Source organism: Muscardinus avellanarius, assembly GCF_963383645.1.
Source record: "Muscardinus avellanarius genome assembly, chromosome: 1".
Lineage (NCBI taxonomy): Eukaryota > Metazoa > Chordata > Mammalia > Rodentia > Gliridae > Muscardinus > Muscardinus avellanarius.
The window spans coordinates 37,640,312-37,665,403 of record NC_137786.1 but is presented as its reverse complement, the minus strand read 5'-3'; the positions used below and the strand labels follow the sequence as shown (position 1 = coordinate 37,665,403).

Below are 25,092 nucleotides of genomic sequence, written 5' to 3'. Positions count from 1 at the left end.
TGCTGCTTCCTATCAGAATTAGATCATTTGGAGTTGGTCTACAGTCACACTTCTAACAGCAGTCTAAGTAGCAAAATGCAGGCTGTGTGAGACACTCTTCAACCCTCTGTAGTTGGTTTGCAGTCTGAATCTGCGGCAAAGCCTGACCATCTGTGGTCACTTTTGGGAGACAGCAGCTCTTTAATATTGAGTTGTGTTTTCATTTTCTTAACTTACATCTCTAACATGCTGCTAATCCAGCAGTCCTTCTCCTGCTATAGGTCAATATACAATGGAAGAAAGAAACCTAAAAATCCCAACATTTCCAGCAGCTGAGTAGAAAACACCAGTTTTAAAAAACCTTTTCCTCATCAACACTTCTCCTTCCATTCTCATTACAGTCTTAAGTCTCTAAATGGCTACAGATAGACTGTTCTGGAATCTTTCTTTTTATTACTTTGAAACGTGATGGCTGAAAGAAGTTATCTACTGCTTATTACTCTGACTGCTGCGGGTTCGGAACAGCAGCATATCCACACATGCTCCGCCTGGCTCCAACCGAGGGTGGAGAGTGGTTTTCACTTATTTATTGTCACCTTGGCATTTTGTGTCTCCTTCCTCCTTCCCAGTGAACCTAGGATGACACATGCAGCAGGATCCAAGAAACCTTTATGAGCAAATCATTCATTCCTGTTGCCCTTTTGCTCCCCCTCTTCCTCCTGCTTCCCCCTCCTGCCTCCCTGCTTCCTCTGGCCTTCTCCCGACTCCTGGAGTTGCAGAGACATTCCAACTGTTTTTCACCTCTATCTGGCCCCCTCTATCGCTCTGAATGTCTCTCCACCATCTCCCTCTCCACTTGAATGTCAGGAACTTGGTTGTATTGGGACATGTTAAGTAGCACTGATAAATCTGATGTTTTGTTACAGATAGGCTGTAATTTTAAGATTTGTCACTTGTGCTAAGCATAGTAACTCAAAGGAATCATTTCTGCCTTACATGAAACCCCAGGCATGGGTAGCCTTCTCTTACTCTTCCTACATACGGCACAAATGACCTTCTAAATATTCAGGATGTACTGAAAGAGGCTAAGCTAATACTCAACACACACATTATGCAAATATAGGCAACATATAGATATATCTTTAGACTACTTTTTGAAACAAAAAAACACAATAAACAGTTTAGAGCTTTTTCATTTAAAAGGTAAAACAGAAACAGATATGAATTTCATAAAACTCTATCAAAGTTCTATGGAAACAACAAAAAAGACGATTCAGCTCTGAGAAGAAAGGATAGGAGAGCAAAAGTCAGAGAGAATTTTCTTCTTCCCTGGGGAGGTAACATGAAGGCCAAAAAGTACAGAATAAATATAGCTATGAAAACTGAAGTTAAAAATCAACATACCACGCGGGTGTGGTGGAAGCTGAGAAAAGAGGATCGCGGGTTCAAGGCCAGTCTCAGCTACTTAGTGAGGCCCTCAGCAACTTAGTGAGACACTGTTTCAAAATAAAACATAAAAAATCAGGCTGGGAGTGTAACTCAGAGGTAGAATACCCCTGGATTCAATCCCCAACAGCCCCCTACACACAAAAAATCCCACAATAAAACCAGAATAAAGAATTTAAAAATTGAGGTTTTTTTTTTTAATGGCTGAGTAAAATTCCATTGTGTACATATCCAACAGTTTTGGAGAAGGGAGGGGGGAAGAAGGAAAATCTCTAAAACACACAATGTACGTAAACATATCGAAGTCAACCACTAAGCCAAGCAAGGGAAGGAGGAACAGGGAGGGAATGGGGTGGGAATTGGGTAAGGGTTAAATCAGTGATGTGTACATGTATGTACACACAAGATTTTTACCCAAATATGATGTATGAATATAATGGACCAATAAAAAATTAAAAAAAGGAATTTAAAAAAAAGGGCTAGGGGTGCAGCTCGGAGGTAAAATGCCCCCAGGTTACTGCAAATACAAAACAAACAAACAAAAACAATACACCAATAGAGTAGATTTTCAGAAGATAAGAGACATCCTAATGCTGAATGGGTTAAAAACGTTGATTCTTAGAACAATATCTTTAACTTGAATCTCTAGCAACTGTTTAGACTGAATTGTGAGATTGCTTCTCTGTATCTAGAATCAAAACAATGGGAAACTTGGGTCACCCATAACTAAGAACAAATCATTAAAGGAAATGTACTTTCTTTTCTTTCCTGAATGGATCATCAGACTGTTATTTAGAAGGGCTTTGCCATTTAATATTTCTCAATTTCAGTGAAGTAGATGATTTAATTTTTCATGGTATGTTGTGAGCAAAATATATTATTTTGGCCTCAATATAAAGATAAGTGACTTCACTGATGGTTAAACAAATCACCCAAAAAGTAAATTATAGAATCATTAATAGCCTTGGGCATGACCTTCAAGGTCTGTTGCAAAGTTCTGAAATTTACTTTGTTTTAAAGGCTTTGGCCCATGAGAGAGGAAAAAACAAAAAAAGAAAAAAAACCCCATTTTTATGATGGATACATCTATAAAAACGAACAAAAGAAAACAAAAAACACCTTCATTCTGCCATGAAAAATTTAAAAAAGGCAAAATTTTCAGCTTGTTTGATTCAGCCAATGAACCAAAATGGAAAGTCCAAAGTTTGATTTCAGAATTCTATAAAAGTCGAGGTACTTCTTATTACTACCTCAACTGTCCAACCTATAGCTAGCACATGCCGTCCGAGGAACTTTCCTGACACCTACTGAAGCTGCACTGCAGGGTCCAACCAACTCAAGGCATAATTTGTATTTTGAAAGTGAGATTCAAAGAAGAAAGCAAATTACCACAATTTTAAACAATACACACTTCCTAGTAATAGGGAGGCTTGAGACAGGAGGATCACAGTTTTGAGGCTATCATCAACATTAGTGAGCCCTTAGGGAGTGATTCAGCAAGACACTATTTCATAAATAGTAGATTTCATAAATAAAGTAGATTGAAGATGTATGTAGCTCTGAGGTAGAATGCCATGGGTTCATGGCTCAGTACCAAAAAGAAAAAAAGGAAAAGAAAAAAAGAAAGAAAAGAAAAAGCAATCCCCCCCCACCTTTAACTTTAACATTGAAAATCTTAGCTTCCCTCTGGTAAAGGAGAGAAAGGTCATTCACTTATCAGAATCTTGGCCTTGGTCTATGGGTCACTCTTGCTGGGCAAGGCCTAGCAGAGGGGTCAGGGGAGGAGTGGCAAGAAGTAGCAACAGCAGGCAGGGAACAGGGCTCAGTCCCAGGGGAAGACGTGTGGTTTTCTTTGTTGTGTTTCATCTTCTTTCTTTAGTTTGTGGTCTCCCTTTGCCAAGGAAAGGGTTTGTGAGAATAAGAGAATTTGTATATTAAAAAAAAAAGCAAAGGATATTCCCCGAAGTTCATATTCCCATATGAAAGAGAAGGGAGCAGAACTGTTGCCACTAAACAGGAAGCCGAAGCAGTCATGTCTGTACAGGCTCCCGAGGAAAGGAGCAGAACTGGAGACCACGGGCATGACCAGAGCTTCAGCTGTTGAGCACTTTTCTGAAGCCTCTGGTCTCAGCAGTTTTGGGTCAACATCCAGATCCCTTTGGGCTTTGTCAAGAGAACACCAAAACAAAATCCCAGATGGAAAAGGAGAAAGAAAAAGAGTCTCTCACTCTTTCTCTCTCTCACTAGGGATTGAACCCAAGGGCCTTGTACTCCAAGCTATACCCCAGTCCTTTTCCCTTTTTATTTTGAAAGAGAGTCTTGATAAGTTGTTGAGGTTGGCTTTGAACCTAGAATCCTCCAGTCTCAGCCTCTCAAGTACTGAGATACCAGGCACTCAGCTATTTATCATCTTTACTCCTGTGATGAGTAGTTGGTTGAGAGAATAAAACTATTCAAATAAGATTCTTTTTTTTTTTTTGTGGGTCTGGGGATGGAACCCAGGGGCATTCGCCCTTCGAGCTACAGCTCCTGCCCTATTTTTTATTCTTTATTTTTGAAACCTGGTCTCACTGAGTTGCAGAGGGCCTCACTAAGTAGCTGAGGCTGTCCGCGAACCTCGATCCTCTAGTCTCAGCCTCCAGAATGCTGGGATTACAAGCGTGCGCCACCAGGCCCGGCTCAAATAAGATTCTTAAATGTTCCAGTTTCTGCAGCATCCTATCTTTAGATCATCTTAAGAAAAGCATAAAGTCTTCATGTGGTTTGTTCTCTGCTTTATTTTTTTTTCTTGTTCACTTATTTGTTCTGAAATGTAGAGACATGTCTTCCAATTTACTGTATTCTAAATAAAGGCAGTCCTGTTTAAAAATTCTTACTGTCAGCCAGGTTTGGTGGCACACATTCATAACACCAGTCCTTGAGAGGCTGAGACAGGAGGATCTCAGGTTCAAAGTCAGCCTCAGCACCCTAGGGAGACTCTGTTTCAAAATAAAAAAGAAAAAGGGCTGTAGGTGTAAGTCAGTGGTTGAGTTTCCCTGGGTTCAGTCCCTAGCATCCTTCCCTTCCAATGTTTATTGCCAAACTTACAAATATCTTGATAAGAAAAAAGTAAACCCAGGTGGAGTTATTATTATTTAAATAGTTTTTTTTTTCTTCTTTAGTGCACTGGAATTTGGGTTCAGGATTAGAAATGGTGAGATTGACTTCAGATTTCAGACAATCAATATCTTGACCCTTGACACGCTTCCCCTTTCAATGTTATTTATATATCACATCTCCAACAAACTTATCTGCTATACCCAGTGCCACATGTTGGAGCTTTTTATAGTCATACATTCTGCATCTTCATCAGCTTTGGCTGTAGTCCCAGCCCTCTGGCTCAGATGTCCTTCATGGCCTGGCAAGAGAGGACCTTTGAGGTCAGTGGGGGCCCTGGTGAAGAGGGTAAAGAGCAGAGAGGCAAAAACAAACAAAAGAAAAACAAAACAAAAATGAAAAAAAAAAAAAAAAGAACACTACAAAGTCCCAGGGTCCTGAGGGAAAGTTTGCTTTGCATTCTGACTTTCTCTGTGCTTGCATGCATGGGAGCTGTACAGAATGCAGCTGCCACAGCCAAAGACTGATGAAGGAAGACCAGCAAGCAGGCTTTAAGAGCACACGTGGCCCCACTCAACACCCATCCTTTAGCTCCGACTCTCCTATCTTGTCATGGAGCCAGTTTCCATCTTCTAAAAGAATAGCCCACTCAAAGAGACCAATCCACCCAGAAGTTAAAATCCGTTTCCTAAGAAATAAGCTTTCTCTTGCCATAAAGCCCATTACTGTTGGAGATGGTTACTTTATTTGAAAATGTACTTGACGATCTCAAAGACTGGCATTCTTGAAAGTACGTGCCTCTTTTTTTCTTTTCTTCTAAACATTTTCACAGATTATTCTCATGTTGGGAAGGGAAATGGCAGGCCAGGGTGGATTGGGAAATAAACAGAGGAGGAGAAGGAAGGAAAAGATATATTGAATCTCACCATACCTGGGTTCTCTCAGGCTGTCAAATAATAATAGCTTGCATTTACTGAACCTCTGTGAACCAGATAGTTTTTTTTCCCCTGTATTCTTCCTCAATGCTATACCCTTGCTCTATTTGTTCTTTATTTTTGAAACAGGGCCTCACTAAGTTGGGAAGTGCCTCACTAAGTAGCTGAGGCTGGCCACGAACCTGTGATTCTTCTATCTCAGCCTCCCAAGTGCTGGGATTACAAATGTGCACCACCCCCCCGGCTAACCAGATGCTTTTGAAAGTTCTTTACATGTATTAATTTGTTTAATTCTCACAATAATCCCATGTACTAGGCACTATAATTACCTTTTTCTACAATGAGGAATCTGAGGCACAGAGAAGTGAAAAACTTCCCTGAGGTCACATAGCTAATGGTGGAGAAGCCAAGATTCAGATTAAGCCTGTTCTCTGGGTTACACTCTTCAGTGTGTGTGTGTGTGTGTGTGTGTGTGTGTACTTGTGAAGTTGAATAGGTTGTATAATGTAATAATTTCAATAACTAATAATATACAATTGATTTTACTGAGACATACTGATTGCTAAACATTCATGAAAAGAAAAATTAAATAATTATGAATATATTACCATAGCACTTAATAATATTTACTATGGAAGGTATTTCTGTATTTCTAAGCAGAAGAACAAGCAATCACTAAACATTAACTAAACATATTTAAAAAGATACATCAGAGCTTTCCATCAGCTAGACCCAAGTTCTAGTTCTAGCTCTTTTACTTGTTGCATGGTGTACAATATCTTCTTAAATCCTTTTTTCTTGTGTGTTGTACTGGGGATGGAACCCAGAGGCATTCTACCTTTGAGCTACACCTCCAACCCTTTTTAAATTCTTTATTTTGAAACAGGATCTCACTAAGTTGCAAAGGGCTTCACTAAGTAGCTGAGGCTGCCTGTGAACTGCAATCCTCCTGTCTCAGCCTCCCAGATGCTGGGATTACAAGCATGTACCACCACGCCCACCTTCTTAAATCCTTTAATTTCAGTGCCTCCGGGGTTAAAAAGAACTACTGCAGGAACTCAAGGGGTCTTAGAGGAATGTGAGGATGATATGGTAACTAAGTGCCCTCTATACTGTCAAGCTCAGCTTATGTGAGGTCCTTTTACCTAGTGACTGAAGGGCTGGTAACCTTTTTTTTTTTTTTTTTTTTTTCAAGATTTGGAAAATCCAAAGGCTGAGGAGGTAGAAGAAGAACTATATTATTTTGCAAGAGGTGGATGGAATTTGGGTAAATGTTAGAAGAAAAAAAAAATGAGGGACAGAGAAGCACAAATGCCCCAAGGGTAGTCTTTTCCAGGTAGATTTCTGAAACCTGGAAGAAAACCCATAAAGAGATGCCAGAAACTTGTGTGCAAACAGTTTGGGGGCAATCCTGATGATTCCTGGAATAGCTGTGGTCAATGGGCATCCCGGTGGGGACCTGCACTGACCTGTGCTAGTTAAATATCTCAGACTGACCGCCTCTCTGGTCCCTTAATTTTTCTGCCACTTGGCAGCACTTCCACTAGAGGGCAGCAGGTGGAAAGGAGACAATGTCAAAATGGGCTCACTGACGCTTGACAATAGCAGTCATCAAAGTGGAGTGCAAAGTAATGGGGAGCGAGGGTGAGCTGACCAAGTGCAAAGGGCTTGAGTAATAGGTGGGATGGGAGGCGGGGAAGAGTTTGGCATAAGTTGGAAGCGGGAACAATGGTCCCCAAACAAAAAAGATCTTCACGTTTGAAGTTTTTGTTTTGTGTTTGTAGCACTGGGGCTTGAACCCAGGGGCATTCTACTTCTGAGCTACACCACTAGCACTATTTTATTTTTTATTTTGGAACAGGATCTTACTAAGTTGCTGAGGACCTCAGGTTAGTTGCTGAATCTGAGCTTGAACTTGCAATCCTCCTGTCTCCACCACCCAAGTACTGAGATTACAACTACATACCATCATGCCTGGCTAGGAATTTTTTTTAAAAGCAAAAACAACAACAAAAATTCACATAAACAAACACATCTATCATGCAAAGGAACTCCAAGGTATCTCTCTGAATTTTCTGCTCCCTGTAGTTATCGGGCTTGTGAATCTGTAATTTTCAACAAATTCTCAGTTTCTTCTAAGGAATAGCTACAGCTGGTCTCACAAAGAATCTCTGAAGTCCCTGCTAACTCTCTGAAGAGTAACTTCATCAACATAATATATGATTAAGAAGCCTTCCAAACAATGCTAAACTTGTCTATACTTCTAGCAATTTGTCTTCAATGAAGGAAAAGATAAGAGGTAAATAAACTTGTTAGAATGGATGGCAATTTAGTTTGCAGAGTGCTATGGTCAATCTTTCAATTCTCCTAGCAAACCTGCAGGTAGAAAGATCTTAAAACCCCCTCGCCAGCTAGAGACACCACGTGCGTAGTACAGAAGCCATGGCTTTAGACTTTAGCTTTTTCTGTTCCATCACCAATGTGCAGCGCCCTTCCAATTCTGTCCTTACCAGGATTTATATAAACAAGCCCTTTATCATGGAATGTAGCAGAAATCTAAGAATGTCCTGGTATGTGCAGAAGAGGAACAAAGAGGCAGGAGAAAGGAGAAAGCTGTAACGGCGAGAGCAGACCCATCCCAACCTTGACTTCCAGCGCTCTGGGAAGCGGAGGAAAAGCCTCAGGTGTAGTTTGTGAGTATGGAAGATGAATGAGGGTATATGAGTCAGAGGAGCCGTAATTTCACCACCTGAAGAACAGAGTGATTTCCTAAGATAGCGTTTCAACCTAACCCATGCACCTTGAAAACACCTCTCAGCTGACGATCACTTGGCAGTGAGAGAAGAAATAGACATTTTTTTTTTTTTGCACTGACTGTCTCAATAGTTTTTTTTTTTTTTTAAATGGATTCCATCAACTCGTTTGGCTGCTGTCAAAGGCTAACGACCTATAGAGGAAGTTGCACAGAGCTGGCGAGTGCGTCTTGGTCCCACTTCTTCGTGTAACTGCTTTGAATCTTAGTAAGCTCTTGAACTGGCTGGGCCTGGGTTTCCTCTTCAACAAAAATGGTTGGTCCTGAAGCTTCCAGTTCAAGAGAGCACAAAGACATCTACTTTAGTTTCAAGCTGTTTTTAAATTGGATTTTTAACACTTAACACCTAGGAGAGTCATATAAAATATTTAAGATCAATTTTTGGGCACACTCCAATTGGGGGCAGTTTTCCAAAAGCCTTTCCACCTCTTAAAATACCAGATGATTTAACTATTTATTATTTTGGTAGCCTACTATCTGCTTCATCTGTGTGTCCTCTCCACTTTCATCCTCTCCATTATTGACAGCTGGATTTTTATCTCTTTGTTCACTAAGGCACTGCAAGCCACAAAAATAATGCCTGATGGATATTAAGTGCTCAATAAGTATTTATTGAATAAATTAGTTCTTGGTAACTTTATGGAAAAATATAGTTTTTTTTCAAATGAGAAAAGATAAAGACAATCAGCTCACCCTAAAGAGAAGATATGGATATATCCAGTATGCTCATGATTTATGAATCATAATGCAGATTTGATTTTAATAGTGAGTTGCCACAAAAGGGCACTGATACATGCTTATTCCTATATAAGGTATATTTCTTTCTCATATTATCAACACAGTTGTCCCTTGGTATCCATGGGGTATTGGTTCCAGGCTCTCCATGGTTACCAGGATTTATGGATGCTCAAGTTCCTTAAACAAAATGGTGTAATTTTTGCATTAATCCTATTCATATCTTCATACTTTACATCATCTCTAGGTTATTTATAATACCCAATATAAATGACTTGTGTACCGTTATCATACTATTTAAAGAATGATAATATGCCGGGCGTGGTGGCGCACGCTTGTAATCCCCGCGCTTGGGAGGCGGAGACAGGAGGATCGCGCAGGTTGGAAGCCAGCGGCGCTGGCGTAAGAGACCCTGTTTCAAAAATATAAAATAGGTCTGGGAGTGTAGCCCGGAGGAAGAAGGGCTTCCAGGAACCCCAGTACCACCAAAAAAAAAAAAAGAATGATAATAAAAATCTACATTTTTAGTAGAAATGTAATTCTTTCTCTCGTTCTCTTTTTATGGTAGCGAGATAGAACCCAGTAGTATTTTACCTTTGTACTACATCCCCAGTCCCATTTTATTTTGAAATAGGGTCTTAATAGCTTTCTGAGGCTGGCCTCCAACCTGCAATCCTCCTGTCTCGACCTCTCAAGTACTGGGATTACAGGCATGTACTACCACGTCCAGCTCAGATGCATTTTTTTTTAAAGTACTGTGGATGGAACTCAGGGGCATTCCACCTCCGATCTACACCCCTATCCCTATTATTTATTACTTATTTTGAAACAGGGTCTCACTGAGATGTAAAGGGCCTCACTAAGTGTTAGCTGAGGCTGTCCTCGAACTGCAATCCTCCTGTTTCAGCCTCCCAAATGCTGGGATTACAAGCATGTGCCACCACGCCTGGCTCTCAGATGCAATTTTTTAGAGTATTTTCGACTTGAAATTGGTTCAATCCAAGGATGTAGAACCCATGGATATGGAGGGCAGGCTGTATAATCAAACTGAGATTTAAAAGGGATGTTGGTGGGATTTTCATGAGGAGCCTGCATGTACCAATAGATCCACCTGTCAGCTGTTTGTTTCACTTGTAATGCTTAAGAAAACTGCATGGCATGGTTATTTTAAAGGCATGTGACAGTTCAGTATGTGGAATGTTCCATATATATGTGACCTTAAAGATGGCAAACTGATTTCTCTGGTGGTAAAAACCAGGTCTTAATACTGATGAAATTTGATCTCATACTAATTATATTACTTTCAACAGCTGGCTCTCTGGTTACTAGTCTCCCATGCTTCTTCTAATAAATGCTCATGGATGTCTCTGAGTTTGCTCCACCAGCCCTTCCGTCTCCAGGCTGTCGAGGGAGAAATGACGGGAAGCATTTGTTGGAAGTGTTCAGATGTGACTGTGCATTCGTGGGGATTTGTTAGCTGATGTTTAAGTCATTGCATTCCTCATAAACAAGCATGAGTGACAGGCTGTAAGGGCGATCTTCCAAAACAAACGTGACTCATAACCATTAGCTCAGCCAACGACTCTCATTCTATGCAACCTCTGGAACACGGAATAAGTAAAATTACAGGGGAGTTATACAGGGGAAAATGCTGCAGTCTGCACTGTAAGTGTGGCCTCAACAGGCACACCAGCTTTCATATGAAGTTTCCTCACTACCAATTTTTTGTTTGGGGTACTAGGGTCCAACCCAAGGGCATTCTACTTCTGAACTATTCCCCTAGTACTTTTTATTTTATTTTTTATTTTGACAAAAGGTCTCATTAAGTTGCTGAGGCTGGCCTCAAACCTCCTGTCTCAGCCTCCCAAATACTAGGATTATAGGCTACCACACACGTCCCATTGACAAATGTTTAATGTAGAATACCCTGGAACAAAGTTTAGAAATTCTGATACGTTAGTGATGATCAACTCAGTCTCCTTGCAGTTAATAGTTTAATTACTTAGGAAGAATTATTCATATGTACATATATATATATGCATGTATGTATGTATGAATGTATGTATATATACAATACAAAATTTGTAGTTCATATACATATATAATGTTCATATATATGGTACCAGATTTAGAGTTTAAAAGCAGGTGTTCATGATGTCCTAGATGTTTCTTTTTGAGTCAACAGAAATAAAACAAACCTAATTCTTCTACTTGAAGAATAAGCCAAAGACTGAGTCTCTCCTTTGACCTGGCGTTACTCCCTTAACACCTCTGATATTTATTTCTTTACTTAAGGCAATCTGGCTTGGATTTTTCTGTCTTGTTTTTATTTTATTATTTTCATTGGATTCTTTTCTATCACTGAAACAGATGTAAAAAAATAAAAAGATAGGGGAAAATAACAGCTGTCTGTGGCAACTTCAGATCTGAAGCTGCTTGCTCAGGCTTGATACCACTTTAAGAGTGGCCCTGAGAAATGGTAATACTTTAAGCTGTGTTGAACATTGGCTGTCAGCATGCACCTTAAATGCCTCTGGCAAGTGAGAAGGAATATATGGATAGTGGTCGCCGTAGTAACAGTCGGTCAACTGCTGCTTTCTGCATATGGCATCAGCTGTATGTTCCCACTGGTATCCTATGGTCTGCTTTAGAGGCAGCCTTTCCTTTCTTAGGGGTCCCCCCAATACTCTGTGCATGTCCTACATACATACGCTCTATGGCATGTCTCATATGACTTCTCTTTTTCTTCTAATCGCTTTGTTTACCTGGAAACTAGGAGCCTCTCAAGGTTAGTTTATTTATGAATCTCCAGCACCTGACTCAAGACAATCTTAGATGAATGAACAAGTGAACCAGTGAAAAGATAAGGGGTGTACTATAATTATATGTACAGATATTTTTTTTTACTTTTAAAAGCACCTAAGCATGTTTTTCTAATTTGATCCCCACAGTAATCCTGGGTGCAGTCAATTCAACATGTAGCTACTGGATCTAGATGAGTGGTTGATTCTCTAATAGAACTTTTTTGACTTCCAGGGTACACTTAGCAATGTCTGGAGACATATGGGGTGTTCACTGAGGATGCTATTGGCATCTATTGGGTAGGGGTCATGGATGTTAACACGCTACAATGTCCAGGACATATTAATGTGTTATGGTGCACAGGACATCTCCCATTCCAGAAAAATGAGCTGGCCTAAAATGCCAACAGTGCCGAGGTAGAGAAAGCCTCAACAAGACCCTTGGTTTCTGAATATATTGTAACCATACATTTTGTGGGCTTCTGCTAAAAATATTTTTCTCAAGTATATCCTTTAAGAAATCACTTAGTGTACCATATAAAACTACTTCTTGTAGTGAGATGGATATCATCCTCAAATACACACAAACTAATCCAAAAACATGGGACTCACAGCTCATGGTTGGATTCTTAATTGCAGACCAAGGACATATATCTGGTTGGCTAACTCTGTTTCTTTAGAGAAGGTGCTTTGGGCGTAGCTAGCACCTGGGTACATCTATGCATTTCAAGAAAAATGCATTCATTGTCTGAGCTCTCTTAGAAAATTTACAAGCTCAGCTGTTTCTTGTGATTAAGGCTCCTTGGAGAACAGCTATGGAGGACTAGGTGGATTTAAATACCAGCTCTTTAAAAGAAGTCTCTGTCAAATACTGGCAAGTTAATTCCATCTTTTGCCTTTGAGAAAACCATAAGTGTGTGTGTGTGTGTGTGTGTGTGTGTGTGTGTGTGTGTGTGTGTGTGTTGGGGGAAGCAAGTGTGAGGTGTTGGTACTGCAGTCAGGAAGGGAACTGTAAAGCAGCAGCCAGAAATCCATTTTGTCTGTCACACCTGGACATTTTTCTATTACTGAGAAAAAAATAATTCCAAGTATCTCTAGTGAAGTTAACACGTTCAGATCTTTTTACAACTCAGTCTCCAACATTAACTTTTGTGTCCCAGAGAATATCGCTTCCAAGAACACAGAAGGGCCGAGACCAGGGAGAAGAAAAGACATTTAGGGATATCTTAAGTTTTTTGTTTTTTAAAAAAATTACTTAATCATTTGTTCAATTGATGTCTGAACACCCACTGCATAAAACCAACATAATTAGTATATTAAACTGTGTCTGAGTGAGAATGGGGTACCAGAGTTCTCTGGCAGGTCAGCTGTACAAACCCATACCCTAACCCTAGGCCTGTCTCATCCAGCAACTCATTCTACTCTGGGATAATTGTAATTGGCAAAAGTATTTTCTTGGAGCAGCAATCTATTTTCTTTTCTTAATGAGAAAATAAATGAAGAGAAGATTAGCCTTTACTGAAAATCTAACTCTTACCAGTAACTATTCCAGTACTTTACATGCTATCTCATTTAATTCTCGGGGCTTTCTGAGCAAGAATGAATGGAAAAAAGAAAACACTATAGTACTCAGCTTTAAAGAAGATGGAAATTCTATCATGAGCAACAAGACAGAGAAGAACCCGGAAGACATTATGATAGTGAAGTAAGTCAGGCATAGAATGACAGATACCGCAGGATCTCACTTGCGTGGGTGAATCTAAGGACGTTGAGCTCGTGAGGCAGATTAGAGGGGTGGCCACCAGAGGGTGGGGAAATGTTCATGTCTGTTCAGCAGGTAGAAAGTTTCAGTGAGACTGGAGGAACAAGTCCTGGAGATCTACTGTATAGCATGCATGAGGACCATAGTACTAACAGTATGTATATTTGAAAACTGTTAAAAAAATAGATTTTAAATGTTCTCACCACACAGAAGCATGTACAATGATGGGTATGCTAATTATCATGCTGCACATCATAAATACATACAATTTTAACCTCATTTTTTAAAAATCAGAAATAGGATTGTTGAGAAGTTAAATAATTTTCTCAGAGTCAGAGAGTTAAAATTGATAGAGCTAAAATCCACACGTACATATGTTTTACGTCCAAAGGTGACATTTGTGGTTTATTAATACTATTTTACCATACCATTTAAACAGAATTGGTTAAAGCTCTCTTCAACATGATAAAGTACGAAAACAAATATATTCTACTGCTCCTTAATCGTCATCTCTCAGACTAAACATCTCCTGTTGTTCCATATAATTTCAACAGCCTTTGCAATTAACACTGTTAAAGTTTGTTAACATTCTGTTAAATCATTATGTCTGACAATAATCAGTTATTTCAAATGTGCTGTGTCACTTCAGAGACCAGAGTTGCTGGTGCTTTTCTGGTTCTAAGTCCTCTACTACTATCAAGGTAGCCTCACTACTTTGTGTTGGCCAAGATGTCCTAACAGGTTAGATAAATTATACTTGCAGTGACCTAAACACCTTTGAGTGTTTTATGGAGGATTTGCTGTATGCCAGGATTCCCACTTCTTTGTTTTGGGAATCTGATTTTTCATATATGTGTGCTATAATCTATGGACATTTCAGTAGAAACATAAGATAGCATTCCTTTACCTTGACAACTTCTGCACTCATGAAGAACCCATGAACAATGCAGAAGAGGAAACTCAGAATTGATCTCACAGGACAGTCCTTGCAGTTCCCTAGAATAAGCCTGGTGGACCACAGGGCTGGACAGTACTAAAAGGGTCCCAGGAGGCACCATTTACCTTGTCCTTTCAAAGGAGAAGAGGTGACTATTGCTCCTACAAACATTTGCTATTGATGTAGGCTCTGGAAGACATGCCTAATTCACTTTCAGGAAATTAACCCACACTTCACCCAAAAGCCTACCTCTGGCTGGTTGCTGCTGCCCCACAGAAGTGACAGCCAAGAGCACCAGAAATACTGGATGCATAACCTTAGACACATGAAACAAACAGGGCTCCTATGAACCAACTACAGAATTCAGACATTAATCTACATACTACTTACTGAATGTCAAGCATGGGCTCAGTGGCGGTCACAGTCTCCTCATTTCAGCTTGAAATTTCAGTCCTTCCCTTTCACCTTCTGCTTTAAGGTACCTGTTGACTTTCCCTACATTAAAGCCTTCTGATTTGGGCTTTTTAGCAGCCCACTTCCAATCAACATGTTAGAACATCCATCCCACCAATTTCAACAGGTGATGGTTTTAGATACATCTCATTTTAATGAAGGAGTTTAATATTCTTCTATTTTTGTCTTTATTCTTTTTTACTCCCCTTTAATGTATTTTTTTTTTTTTACTAATGCTACAGGTTTATAGTAATTGTCCCATGGAGATGGGTTAAGACAGCCAGGTCCTACTGTGGAGTAGACCTTTTTTACCCTTTACAACCATAACAGCTACAATAACAAATTTAATATGCAGATATAGACAGGGCATGCACAGAAGTTAATCTACCCCTTATTTCTTGGAAAGAGCCCTCCTGGAAGCCAATCAGGCTTAGTGATTGCTGTACAGGGGGAGATAGTGCTCAACCATGCTTATGAGCAAATATCCAGGGAACATTGTACTGGCCCAACCAAGAAAGAAAAGTCGGGTACTGGGATACCAATTTGTCCACCTAGCCAGTGCTGTCTGATCATGGTACCTCAGGTATTTTGCTGCATCAGTCCTAGCAAGCCAATCGGGCTGCACTATGCCAAACACAGTTTATGAATAGACTCTTTCATTGTCTATCTTCTTTTTCCCTCTTCTACTGCTCTCATCACAACACGTTCTCACCACTAGCTTCTGTTAAAGAAGCATGGTACCCTGCTCCAACCAAGGAAGCTGTGAGCCAAGCAGGGCAGAGAAGGAACAATGGTTATGTGCTAAATGTGAGGCTGCCATAAAGTGGTCCTTTCCCAAAATGGAACCTCGAGGAAAGCCCAGGCTGTCCCAAATATAACATGGTAAATCATCGATTCAGTCTCCCCTAAGATGAATAAATCTGCTAATACTTACCACATAGGGTATGGCTATCCAGAAGTCAAAGATTAGAAACATTATTTCTCCTTTGACAAGCAAATTTTCAAGATTGACAAATTTTCAAGATTTTGCTAAAAAGTTATAAGCATACAAAATATCATCTTTCATATTTAGGGGTCAAGAAATTAAGATTTTATCAGTACAATATTTGCTTTTAATCTTACTGGTTTCACATTTCAATCTGCACTCTCATTGGAAATGTGGAAAGACCTGGGATTGGGCTGAAAAAATTGATGCAATTAACCATGGGATCCTTAATCAAGGTCTTTCATAATCTAAAGTTCAATGTCCAAAGGAGCAGAGAAAACTTGGATTTCAGATCTGCAGACCTTATTATGTCTCTCTATGTCTGTCAATATTTGAGGAGATTTAACCAGGTAGGTGGGGCACAGATAAGGCTGGTGTCAGAGGGATGGTCTGGTTGATGGGTGCATTCAGTGCACGATGTTGGCCAGTGGCTGGTGCATGGGGACAGAGTTCAGTCACCTGAAAAAGGGTCAGCAGGACTTAGGTAGGGCACCAGGCTTACAGGCATTCGTGTTTAAGGCAGAGTTCTGGTCCTAGTGGCCTTGGGAGTGTAAAGCAGGACAGTGCCGTCATTCTATCCTCAGGAAAATCCCCCAAATTCCAGTTTTTACAGCAACATAGTTATTTCCAGACCCACCAAATCCCTCGTTATAAGGGGATCTTAATTTAGCCTCTTCCCAAGTCAGGACTAGAGATAGACAACAGCAGCGACAACTGTGCGAAGGAACTGAAGTCTCAAGTCAGGATTTTGATGTGGATACATTCATTTATTCGACAGGTAAATAAAAGTCTTCATCAGAATACTGGAAAGTGGGGATATAGGGATGAGCAAAACATCTTTTATGGATCTGAAGCACTGGTGAATTTTAAACCCATAATATTTTATTACACAGGGTGTAAGATGGTCATTGTATCAGTCATTTGAGACAAATTAAATTGCATTCATTTCCAGCTCAATGCAGACTTGTCTCAAAACTTGAAATATAGATGTTATTAATACTTCATTTAGAAGAGGGACACAAAACAAATTCTATTCCCCCCACACCCATCTCCACCCATCCAACTTCTATAAAGTCATCCTGAAACATTTCCCTATGTTTAAGACACTATTCACCAGGCTCTAATACATTCAATCTTGGAAATGTAGATACTAGTAAAGTTAAGAATTAAGGCTATAAGTTGCTATATAAACAGAAACAGAGATTCCTGATAGATGTATTTGATGAAATACTATGGATTCATTTTGAACACATTCAGGAAATAAGAGACTGGAGAAAACTTCTTTATAACAGAGGCCACAGAAGTCTCCAAGTCTTAGGACTCTGCATGTGTCTAGTAGTCACCAGCCAGGGCACTGAGGAATCCTCTGTATGATAAATTGTGTGATCACATTTCACAGTGTGTTTATGTTACACATCATCACTGCCCTTTATGCTGCTAAGTACAGACGATAAGGAAGCTTTGCTCCAGGTTTAAAGATGACAATGTTGACAGCAGTATTTAAACACCCATGTGAGTGTCCTTGGAAGAGCCAACATGGGGCTACAAGCCTACTGCTCCTGAGAGGCCAGGGTGGTCTTGAGATTGTGGCTGCTGGTGACCATGCCTAAGAACAGTCAGGTGCATAGCAGCATAGATAAGCAAGCAATGACAGGGACTGGGCAGACCTTTGTTGCTGCCTTTGAAACACCCCCAATTTTTTATTTTATATAGTTTAAGGGTAAGGTTTAACCAGAACCAGCTCTGGAAAAAGCACCCATTGACTTCAATGTATGGTGAGGAAAAAAACACCAATCACATGTGCTTGCTGAGAGAGTTTTCCCAGGGAAAAGGGGCTGGGTGATCGAGGGCCACTGGGCCTCGTGGATGATCTCAGAAGAGTCTGGCTGGGCGGCTCTGTGCGGGTGTGGACTTCTTCACAGCTGAGCCTTGGATGGCTTCTAGCCAGAGGCAGACAACCAGGTGTGTCTCTGAAAAGCTCTTTGCCAGTATCACACCTCAAGTACCTCATATTCACCTCTTCTATGTCTACCCCACAATGGCAGCCCCTGTGGGTCACTGAACCAAAGTGATGTAGGGACATTTTATAAAGTAGGACAGGTTCTTATCCTGGGAAAACTGGGGTCCAAGGTGAAAGAGCAGAAACATGGTCTCTCTTTGGCATGTGTGAATTGGGGCTATTCGTGGGTGGTCCCAGTCTTTCTGTTTACTAATTAGCTGAAGCACAAACCTAATCACTCACACTGCTAGCCTCTTTGTAGGAGTGAGTCATGCAGCTACTGTGTAAGCCCAGCCAACCTCCCAGAGTCTGCCCACTGCATAGTTTTGCAGCTTTCAACGCATCCTGCTTTAATTTTATTGTATCCCATGAGGTAAATACATACTTTAGCAATGATAAAATTTTGGGGGGGTTTATGGTCTTGAGACAGAGTCATGAATATCCAGAGACCACACTCGGGAGGGAGTTTAGGTCTTTGTTCCCACTGGACCCTTACTGCATGGTTGCCTATGCCAAGCCACAGCCACGTGCAGAGGTAAGTGGATGGCATGGGCCCCATGCTATAGCATAGGCAAAAGAAATTCTAAGAAGTTGTGCAAAAGGAAAGTGGTGCAGATACTTCCCTCTTACCCAGTTTCAGCAGGTTCCCCACACAGAGCAGCACTACCAGGTAACTACTGCCACTTACCTGCTCTGTGTTCTAGGACTTCACTCTCTTAAGAGAGAGTCAGTGCTAATGTTGATAACAACTAAAAGTGTGAAAAGTTAGAAATGGATGGTGTAAGTATGTACTGACAATTTCTGAAATAAAAAAAAATCCACACATAATCCACATTATGGATTGCCAGTCCTCCAGGGACTGGCAATCCCATCTCAACATTTTTTCTGCCCATAATCCATTTATATTTTACCTCCCTGGTCACACCTAGATCATCTCTCTCCTGGCCTATTGCAATCACCTTCCTCTACACTCATCCCTCTAAATTCACTCTATGTCATTACTAAAATTATTCCCAAAGCAAAAAATCTAATAGTACTCTCACCTAGCTTTAGAACCATTTAATAATCTAAGAGGCTCACAATTTTGTTTACATCTGTCTTCTATAAACTATGAGCTCCTGAAAATTATGTGTATAAAGTTTAAAATTCCTTTCTTGAATCCACAAGGGATAAATATTTGCTGAAAGACTATTTTTTGTCATTATTTGTGAAGATCTATGCTCATATTTCCCACTGGCACTATCTTGCTTTACCCAGTCTGTACAACCTGCCAAACTCCAATGTCGAAGCCAGTTTGCGATACCAAGAAGGTGAGGTGACAGGGGACTGCTCATGCACAGGACTCGGGTCAGAGCTCTGGAACAGGCTATTAGATTTCCTCTTGCCTTGGATGACAATCAAGAGTGCAGCAATCTAAGGTTCTGTGGCTTTCCCCTTCATGTCCAGTGACAAGGCAAGGCCTCACATTGTTCACTTTTGAAAATGTTTAACACGTACACCCTTTACTGTTTTTCAACTGCAACTGTGACTCTAAGACTTCTTTGAAATATCTCCAGTATGTCTTGGCAACTTCTCAAGACTCTGTGAAATTTTGACTGTAGTGGGGTAGGGGTTACTTCAAAGGTAAGAATTTCCTCCCTCTGTGCTCTTATTTCCTTCCTGTTAGCAACAAGAACAGAGGAGTCTTTTTTTCCTTTTTTTTTTATTTCCAAATAAATGCTGTATCACTTACACAGGATCATAAAGAATGTTCAAAGATATACAGAGAACATTATTTTGGAAATCCTGATTCCTTTGAGACATAGCATTTCATTCCTGATAAAGGTTTCTTGATTTGACTGGTATAGAATAATGCAATACCTTTTACAGAATTAATCTGTAGAGTGGTAAGATGCTAATTATGAGTTTTGCCTGCCAGCCATGCCTAACAGGTATGCATATATATATATATATATATATATATATATATATATATATATATATATTTGTGTATGTACATGCACACATACACATAATCTACATGTGTTACATATATATAAATATGTTATACATAGATATCATGTATGCTATATGTAATATTATAAGCATTAATAATGTTCTATCATGTTCTTATTAGCACTTTTGCCTGGCCTACATAGGACTTTGAGTCGAACTATTATTTGCTGGCTATAGGACACACTTCCTCTTTCTTTTCCTCCTTTCTAGCTACTACCCATTCTTCAAGGCCCCACAAGTCTTGCCATTTCCATGAAGCTCTGGCATCTCTAGGCCTTCTATAATTTGACTCAAATCTACTAACGTTAAGTTTATTTCCAAGGTGAATATAAGTATGGAGGTCATATACCAAACATTCTGGTCAGATGAATTCTCTAACTCCCACAAAGTAAGTGCTCAATAAAGACTAGTTGACTGCTAAATGCAGGAAATACCACCACTCATCGCCCAGTGCAGGGCCCTGAACACAGGACGGACTCAGTAACTGAACAAACTGTTTCTCATGTTTACCTCGTGTCTCCACCTGTGCACTTCTGTTTAGGCTGTCTCTTTATTACATTGGCCATTCCTGCTCTTTTCAGCATTTTAAAGACGCAAATTCCAGTCCCTACTGAAATACCACCGATCTCTTTTGTGAAGCTCTCTAATTCACTATAGCCAAAGTGACTTTCTTTTTGTTGCATGCCTATATAGCATGGTTCAGGCCATTTCTGTAGTTCATTTACAATGGCCTGATATTGGAATTCTTGGTGTACATACTGTATCTCTTAAGTCATGTCAAATTCTTCAAGGGAAAACCCACTGTGTTCTTCTTGGACCTAAGTTCAAACTTTGCAAATAGAAGGCTGTTGAAAAATATCTGTGTGCTGAACTTGTTAAATCAGTTTACCTTGATTTATTTTGTTCAGAGCATCTTGACCATTTGTCTTTACCACACAATCTAGATTTTACAGCTATATTCCTAGAACTTCCTAAACTTTCTTTAGGGCAGGACTTTGCCTACTTCTACCTTATGCTGCTGAGGTCCAAGAGAATGCTCAGTTGAGGACTGACTGACATTTTTAAAACATGTGACCTAACTGATAATAGGCATTCCAAGGACGAATACCTATAGCTGTCAAATCCTTCGATATGTTTCTCGTTAGCAGTATTCCAGGAGCATCCATTTTGATGCGACCAGTTAATGGATCCACTTGGTAAAGCCCTCTGAAAACGAGGCATTGCTGCTCATTCTTGATTTTGGGATGAGAAATTGTCCCTGAGACTATGTAACTTGCTTGGGGGAGCAGATACAGGGCCTCAGGATGAGAGACAGAGAGAAAGCATCTATTACAACACTGTCACTAATATAGTGATGTCACAGATCAGTGTTCATTCTCATTAAATTTCTCACAGGGAAATTAGACTTCATATTTTAAAAAGCATTCTCTCAGGCCCAGTATATGTCTAATCATTCATCTGTCCAAACAAGAAAAAAAAAAAACCCACTCAAAGGTTCGAGGGCCAACCCGCCAAGGCACACTGACCAGCCATTTTCCACTTTTCCAGGTGATGCCTCCTGCCTGCTTGTGCAGCAGCGCTGCATCTCTCACTACCAAATTCAGTTCAGATAAGTGGCTTATGGAACTATAGTGGTGTCTACTTTTTTAAATCTTCATTTATATTTTTAGTCTGCCTTATACAATGAGAAAGTAAATAAAAATAAAATGATTTGATCCAGACCTGGCAGACAAGGAAATATGAGACCCAGGAATGTCATCTGAGATCATGACCCATGTCATACCACTCTCTAACTTTGGCTGAACTTTTAAAATAAGTGGCCAGAACTACACACACACACACACACACACACACACACACACACGCATGAACACGCTCACCTACACTTTCTTACGTAAATATCATACCTTATCCTTGATCCCCAGGGCATTTTAAGGAAGTATTCTGGAGTACTTGCATAGTATAATAAATTTTGGTTAGCCAAACAAGAATAAAAAAAGAAAATTATTTTTGTACTCTGATTTCCCCAGATAAACAATAACAACAAGCAAGCGAGGAATTGACAAGCAAATATTAAAAAGATTAAAACCAGCTACTGAAGGAAATAAAATCACCCTCTCATGAAGATATCTATACTCCCATGTTCCTTGCCAAGATATGAAGCAACCCAGCTGTTCATCAGTGGATGAATGGGTAAGTAAACTGGTATATTATTCAGCCTTAAGACATTTATATGTCTTTTTCACATTTGCATGCAAATTTGTTTTTAAAAAGTCCAATATATAGAGATCGACAACAGTGATTACTAGGGTTGGGGGATAAGAGAAGATATGAAGAGATTATAGGTCAACGGGTTGAAAGTAAATATGTAGGATGAATAAGTACAATGATCCAATATATACCATTAACACTGTAGTCAATAACTGTTTATTGTACTCAGAAGTTTTGCTACACAGTAGATTAGAACTGCTCTTGTGGGTGGTATAGGTAACTATGTGAGGTGATGAATTCCTTAATTTGTTCTCCTGTAATTACCATATCTCTCTATCTATCTATAACATATATATCTTATGACACTATATACCTTAAACATATACAATGAAATTAATTAACTAATTAATTTATTTTTGTGGGACTAGGAATTGAACCCAGGGGTGTTCTACCTCTAAGCTACACCCCAGCTCTAATTTAGTTTTATTTTGAAACAGAGTCTCACCAAATTGCTAAGTAGCTGAGGTTGGCCTCAAACCTACAATCCTCCTGTTTCAGCCTCTCAAGTACTGGGATTATAGCTGTGATCCATGACACCTGGCTAATTTATTATTTTAAAAACAGTTCATGGTGTTTTTTCTTCACTCTTCTGACACAGGCATAATTAAAATATGGAAGCAGCTGAAATAGACATTTTCTGCAGATTTTGAAGGTCTATAGTATAACTTAAGCTCTAATCTCTCAGTCAGGGATGCATTTTAAAATTTCTTTATAGGTTCTTATGCCATACTTTTCATTTTTCTAAATCCCTCCAGCCTCACCATGTGGAGTGCAAGTCACCTCAGTGAAGAAAGGAGAGATTAAACCACCATGAGTTTGGAACAGCAGAGGATCTCAGTTGTAATTATTTGGCTCAGAACCAGGGTTTAAAACCAGCCATGGGAAAAGCTGCTGAAATGGAGCCTGCAGTTCTCTGCACATTTGACTTGCATGATGTTGATAATTTGACACCAGAGAGGCCAAGAAATATTTCAAACAATTATGACTTCTTTTCTATAAATATTTTTGAATTGCTTTAAGAGATAAAACAGCATATTTTACCTGCTTAGTTTTCTAAGTTCCTCTGGTCCCTTGGCAGCTCACTTACTATATTATTTATTTTTGGCTAGAAGGTCACAGAGGACATCTTAAGGCACTAAGTCTGTTGTTAAACTGTGTTTTCCAACATGGGTTGGGTGGCAAATTAGAGAGTTGGCTACTCCTCAAGCAGTAACTGAATTCTGTGTCATGGCACAAGAGAACTATATTGTTCCTGACTTCAGTTGAAGCCCAGACAAGGGAAAAAATAAAGTCCTCAAGGTGATAGTTCAAAATGTCCCCCACCCCTTAATGAGCAGTTTTCTTTCTAGGCAAAAAACAAAAACATTTTCTTTTTCCCTTTCATTAATTACTCTTCTTTTTTCGTTGTTGTTGTTTCTCCTGTGAAACCTAAGTTTAAAATATTGAGGCTTCTCTAGCAGAAGGCTATAAAGAAGAAAAGAAAATTATAGAAATGGCCAGGGAAGTCTATGACTTCTGGGTACATCATTCAACTATTTCAGATGTCTATTCTCTCTAACTCAGACCAATGGTAATCATAGCAGAGAGTGAAAGGCAAAATTCATTTGAAACCTGCAATTTCCTGTCTCAGAAAATATGATTAAGAGTCCTGAATTTTGAGTTCTGGAAATAGACAATGATATCCTTAGTCACGGATGAGCTGAGTGAGCAGCAGGTTAATAACCTTTCAGTGCAATTTCAGAATCACTCCCAGAGCCTGGGACCAGAGATCTGGCTTGTCCTCAACATAAATGCCCTCCACATGACATGATATGTAGCATTTATTTTCAGTGTAAAAACATCAGATGCCAAAGCTGACTACTGTATTCTTCCTAAATCCTCCAATAGAAAAGCACTACTCGTTTAAGACTTTTAAAGCTCAGCCAAATTTGCTGCTACCTAAACCTTGCACAGTTGAATTATGTCACCCAAAGCATTTGGATTTAACAAAGTTCAGTACTGTTTCATAACACTAGGGGTGGGAATAGAAAAGCAGAACTCACCCTCGCTCCCAGAGAAAGCATCGCTTGAGCTTGCTAGTGCCAAGGTCAACAGCAGCTGCCAGAGATCCATACCTGTGGGACCTGCAATCACAAGGAGAAGATGACGATGAAGCCGAGCAATGAAAAGCAGACCACTATCAATGGAAATCCTGTTCACAGGCTGGCTAAACCATGAATGCATTCCATGTTGTTCCACAAGGAATCCTAGTGAGTCTTTCATGGCCCCAGAGTTTCATATGTCATACTTTTCAGGAGCACAAACGACAGGTTGTAATAAACTCTATTTCTTGGGTGCTTGCCTCAGGAAATAGCTTGGGCACTAGAGATTGTCACATCCTGGCTGACAGCTACAGAACCACCTCATAGCAAATGTCCCCCCACGCAATGTTTCAGTCACAGGGCCAGCGAGGATAACTTTAATTTGATCCAGAAATAGGAAAAATGGCTAAGCAGTATCAACAGGCATGGGGCTTCCAGCTGGATGGGCTATAAAAGGAAAAACAAAGCAATTCACTGTAATAGTAACATTTCTCGAGTCTTTCCCAGAGATTCAATGAGCTCAATGCACACTCAAAACACTGTGCTAATGAGCTACCTGAGGAGGTGTAACTAGAAGATTGTAGAAAGAGGCTGAGAAACCAAAGAAAACAAAACGTCCCTGGGGCCTTGCATGGATTCCATTTTCTGAGGATCCCGTGCTCTGAAAAACTCAGGAAAACGTGAGCACCTCTGGCAGCGCAGGGCCCAGCTCTGGCCTTGCTAGCCATTTGGAATTCCAAGTGTCGTCCCACCTTCAGCCCTTCGGTCTAATGCGTGAGAGAGCAGATCAACACAAGCTACATAG

The 25,092-nt window shown here is 39.9% G+C and overlaps 1 protein-coding gene across 2 annotated transcripts in view; it reads right to left on the bottom strand.

The window, feature by feature from the left end:
- GHR (growth hormone receptor) overlaps window positions 1-24,327 on the bottom strand; it is a gene marked incomplete at both ends in the record, with an annotated part of 152,160 nt that extends 127,833 nt beyond the window's left edge. The window contains one exon of one of the 2 annotated variants that reach the window (XM_080719650.1): window positions 24,249-24,327. In XM_080719650.1, the coding sequence (XP_080575776.1) occupies window positions 24,249-24,318 (70 nt within the window). The remainder of the gene's footprint in view (window positions 1-24,248) is intronic. The other variant, XM_080719649.1, reaches the window with a different exon arrangement.
- Between the last annotated feature and the right edge of the window lie 765 nt (window positions 24,328-25,092).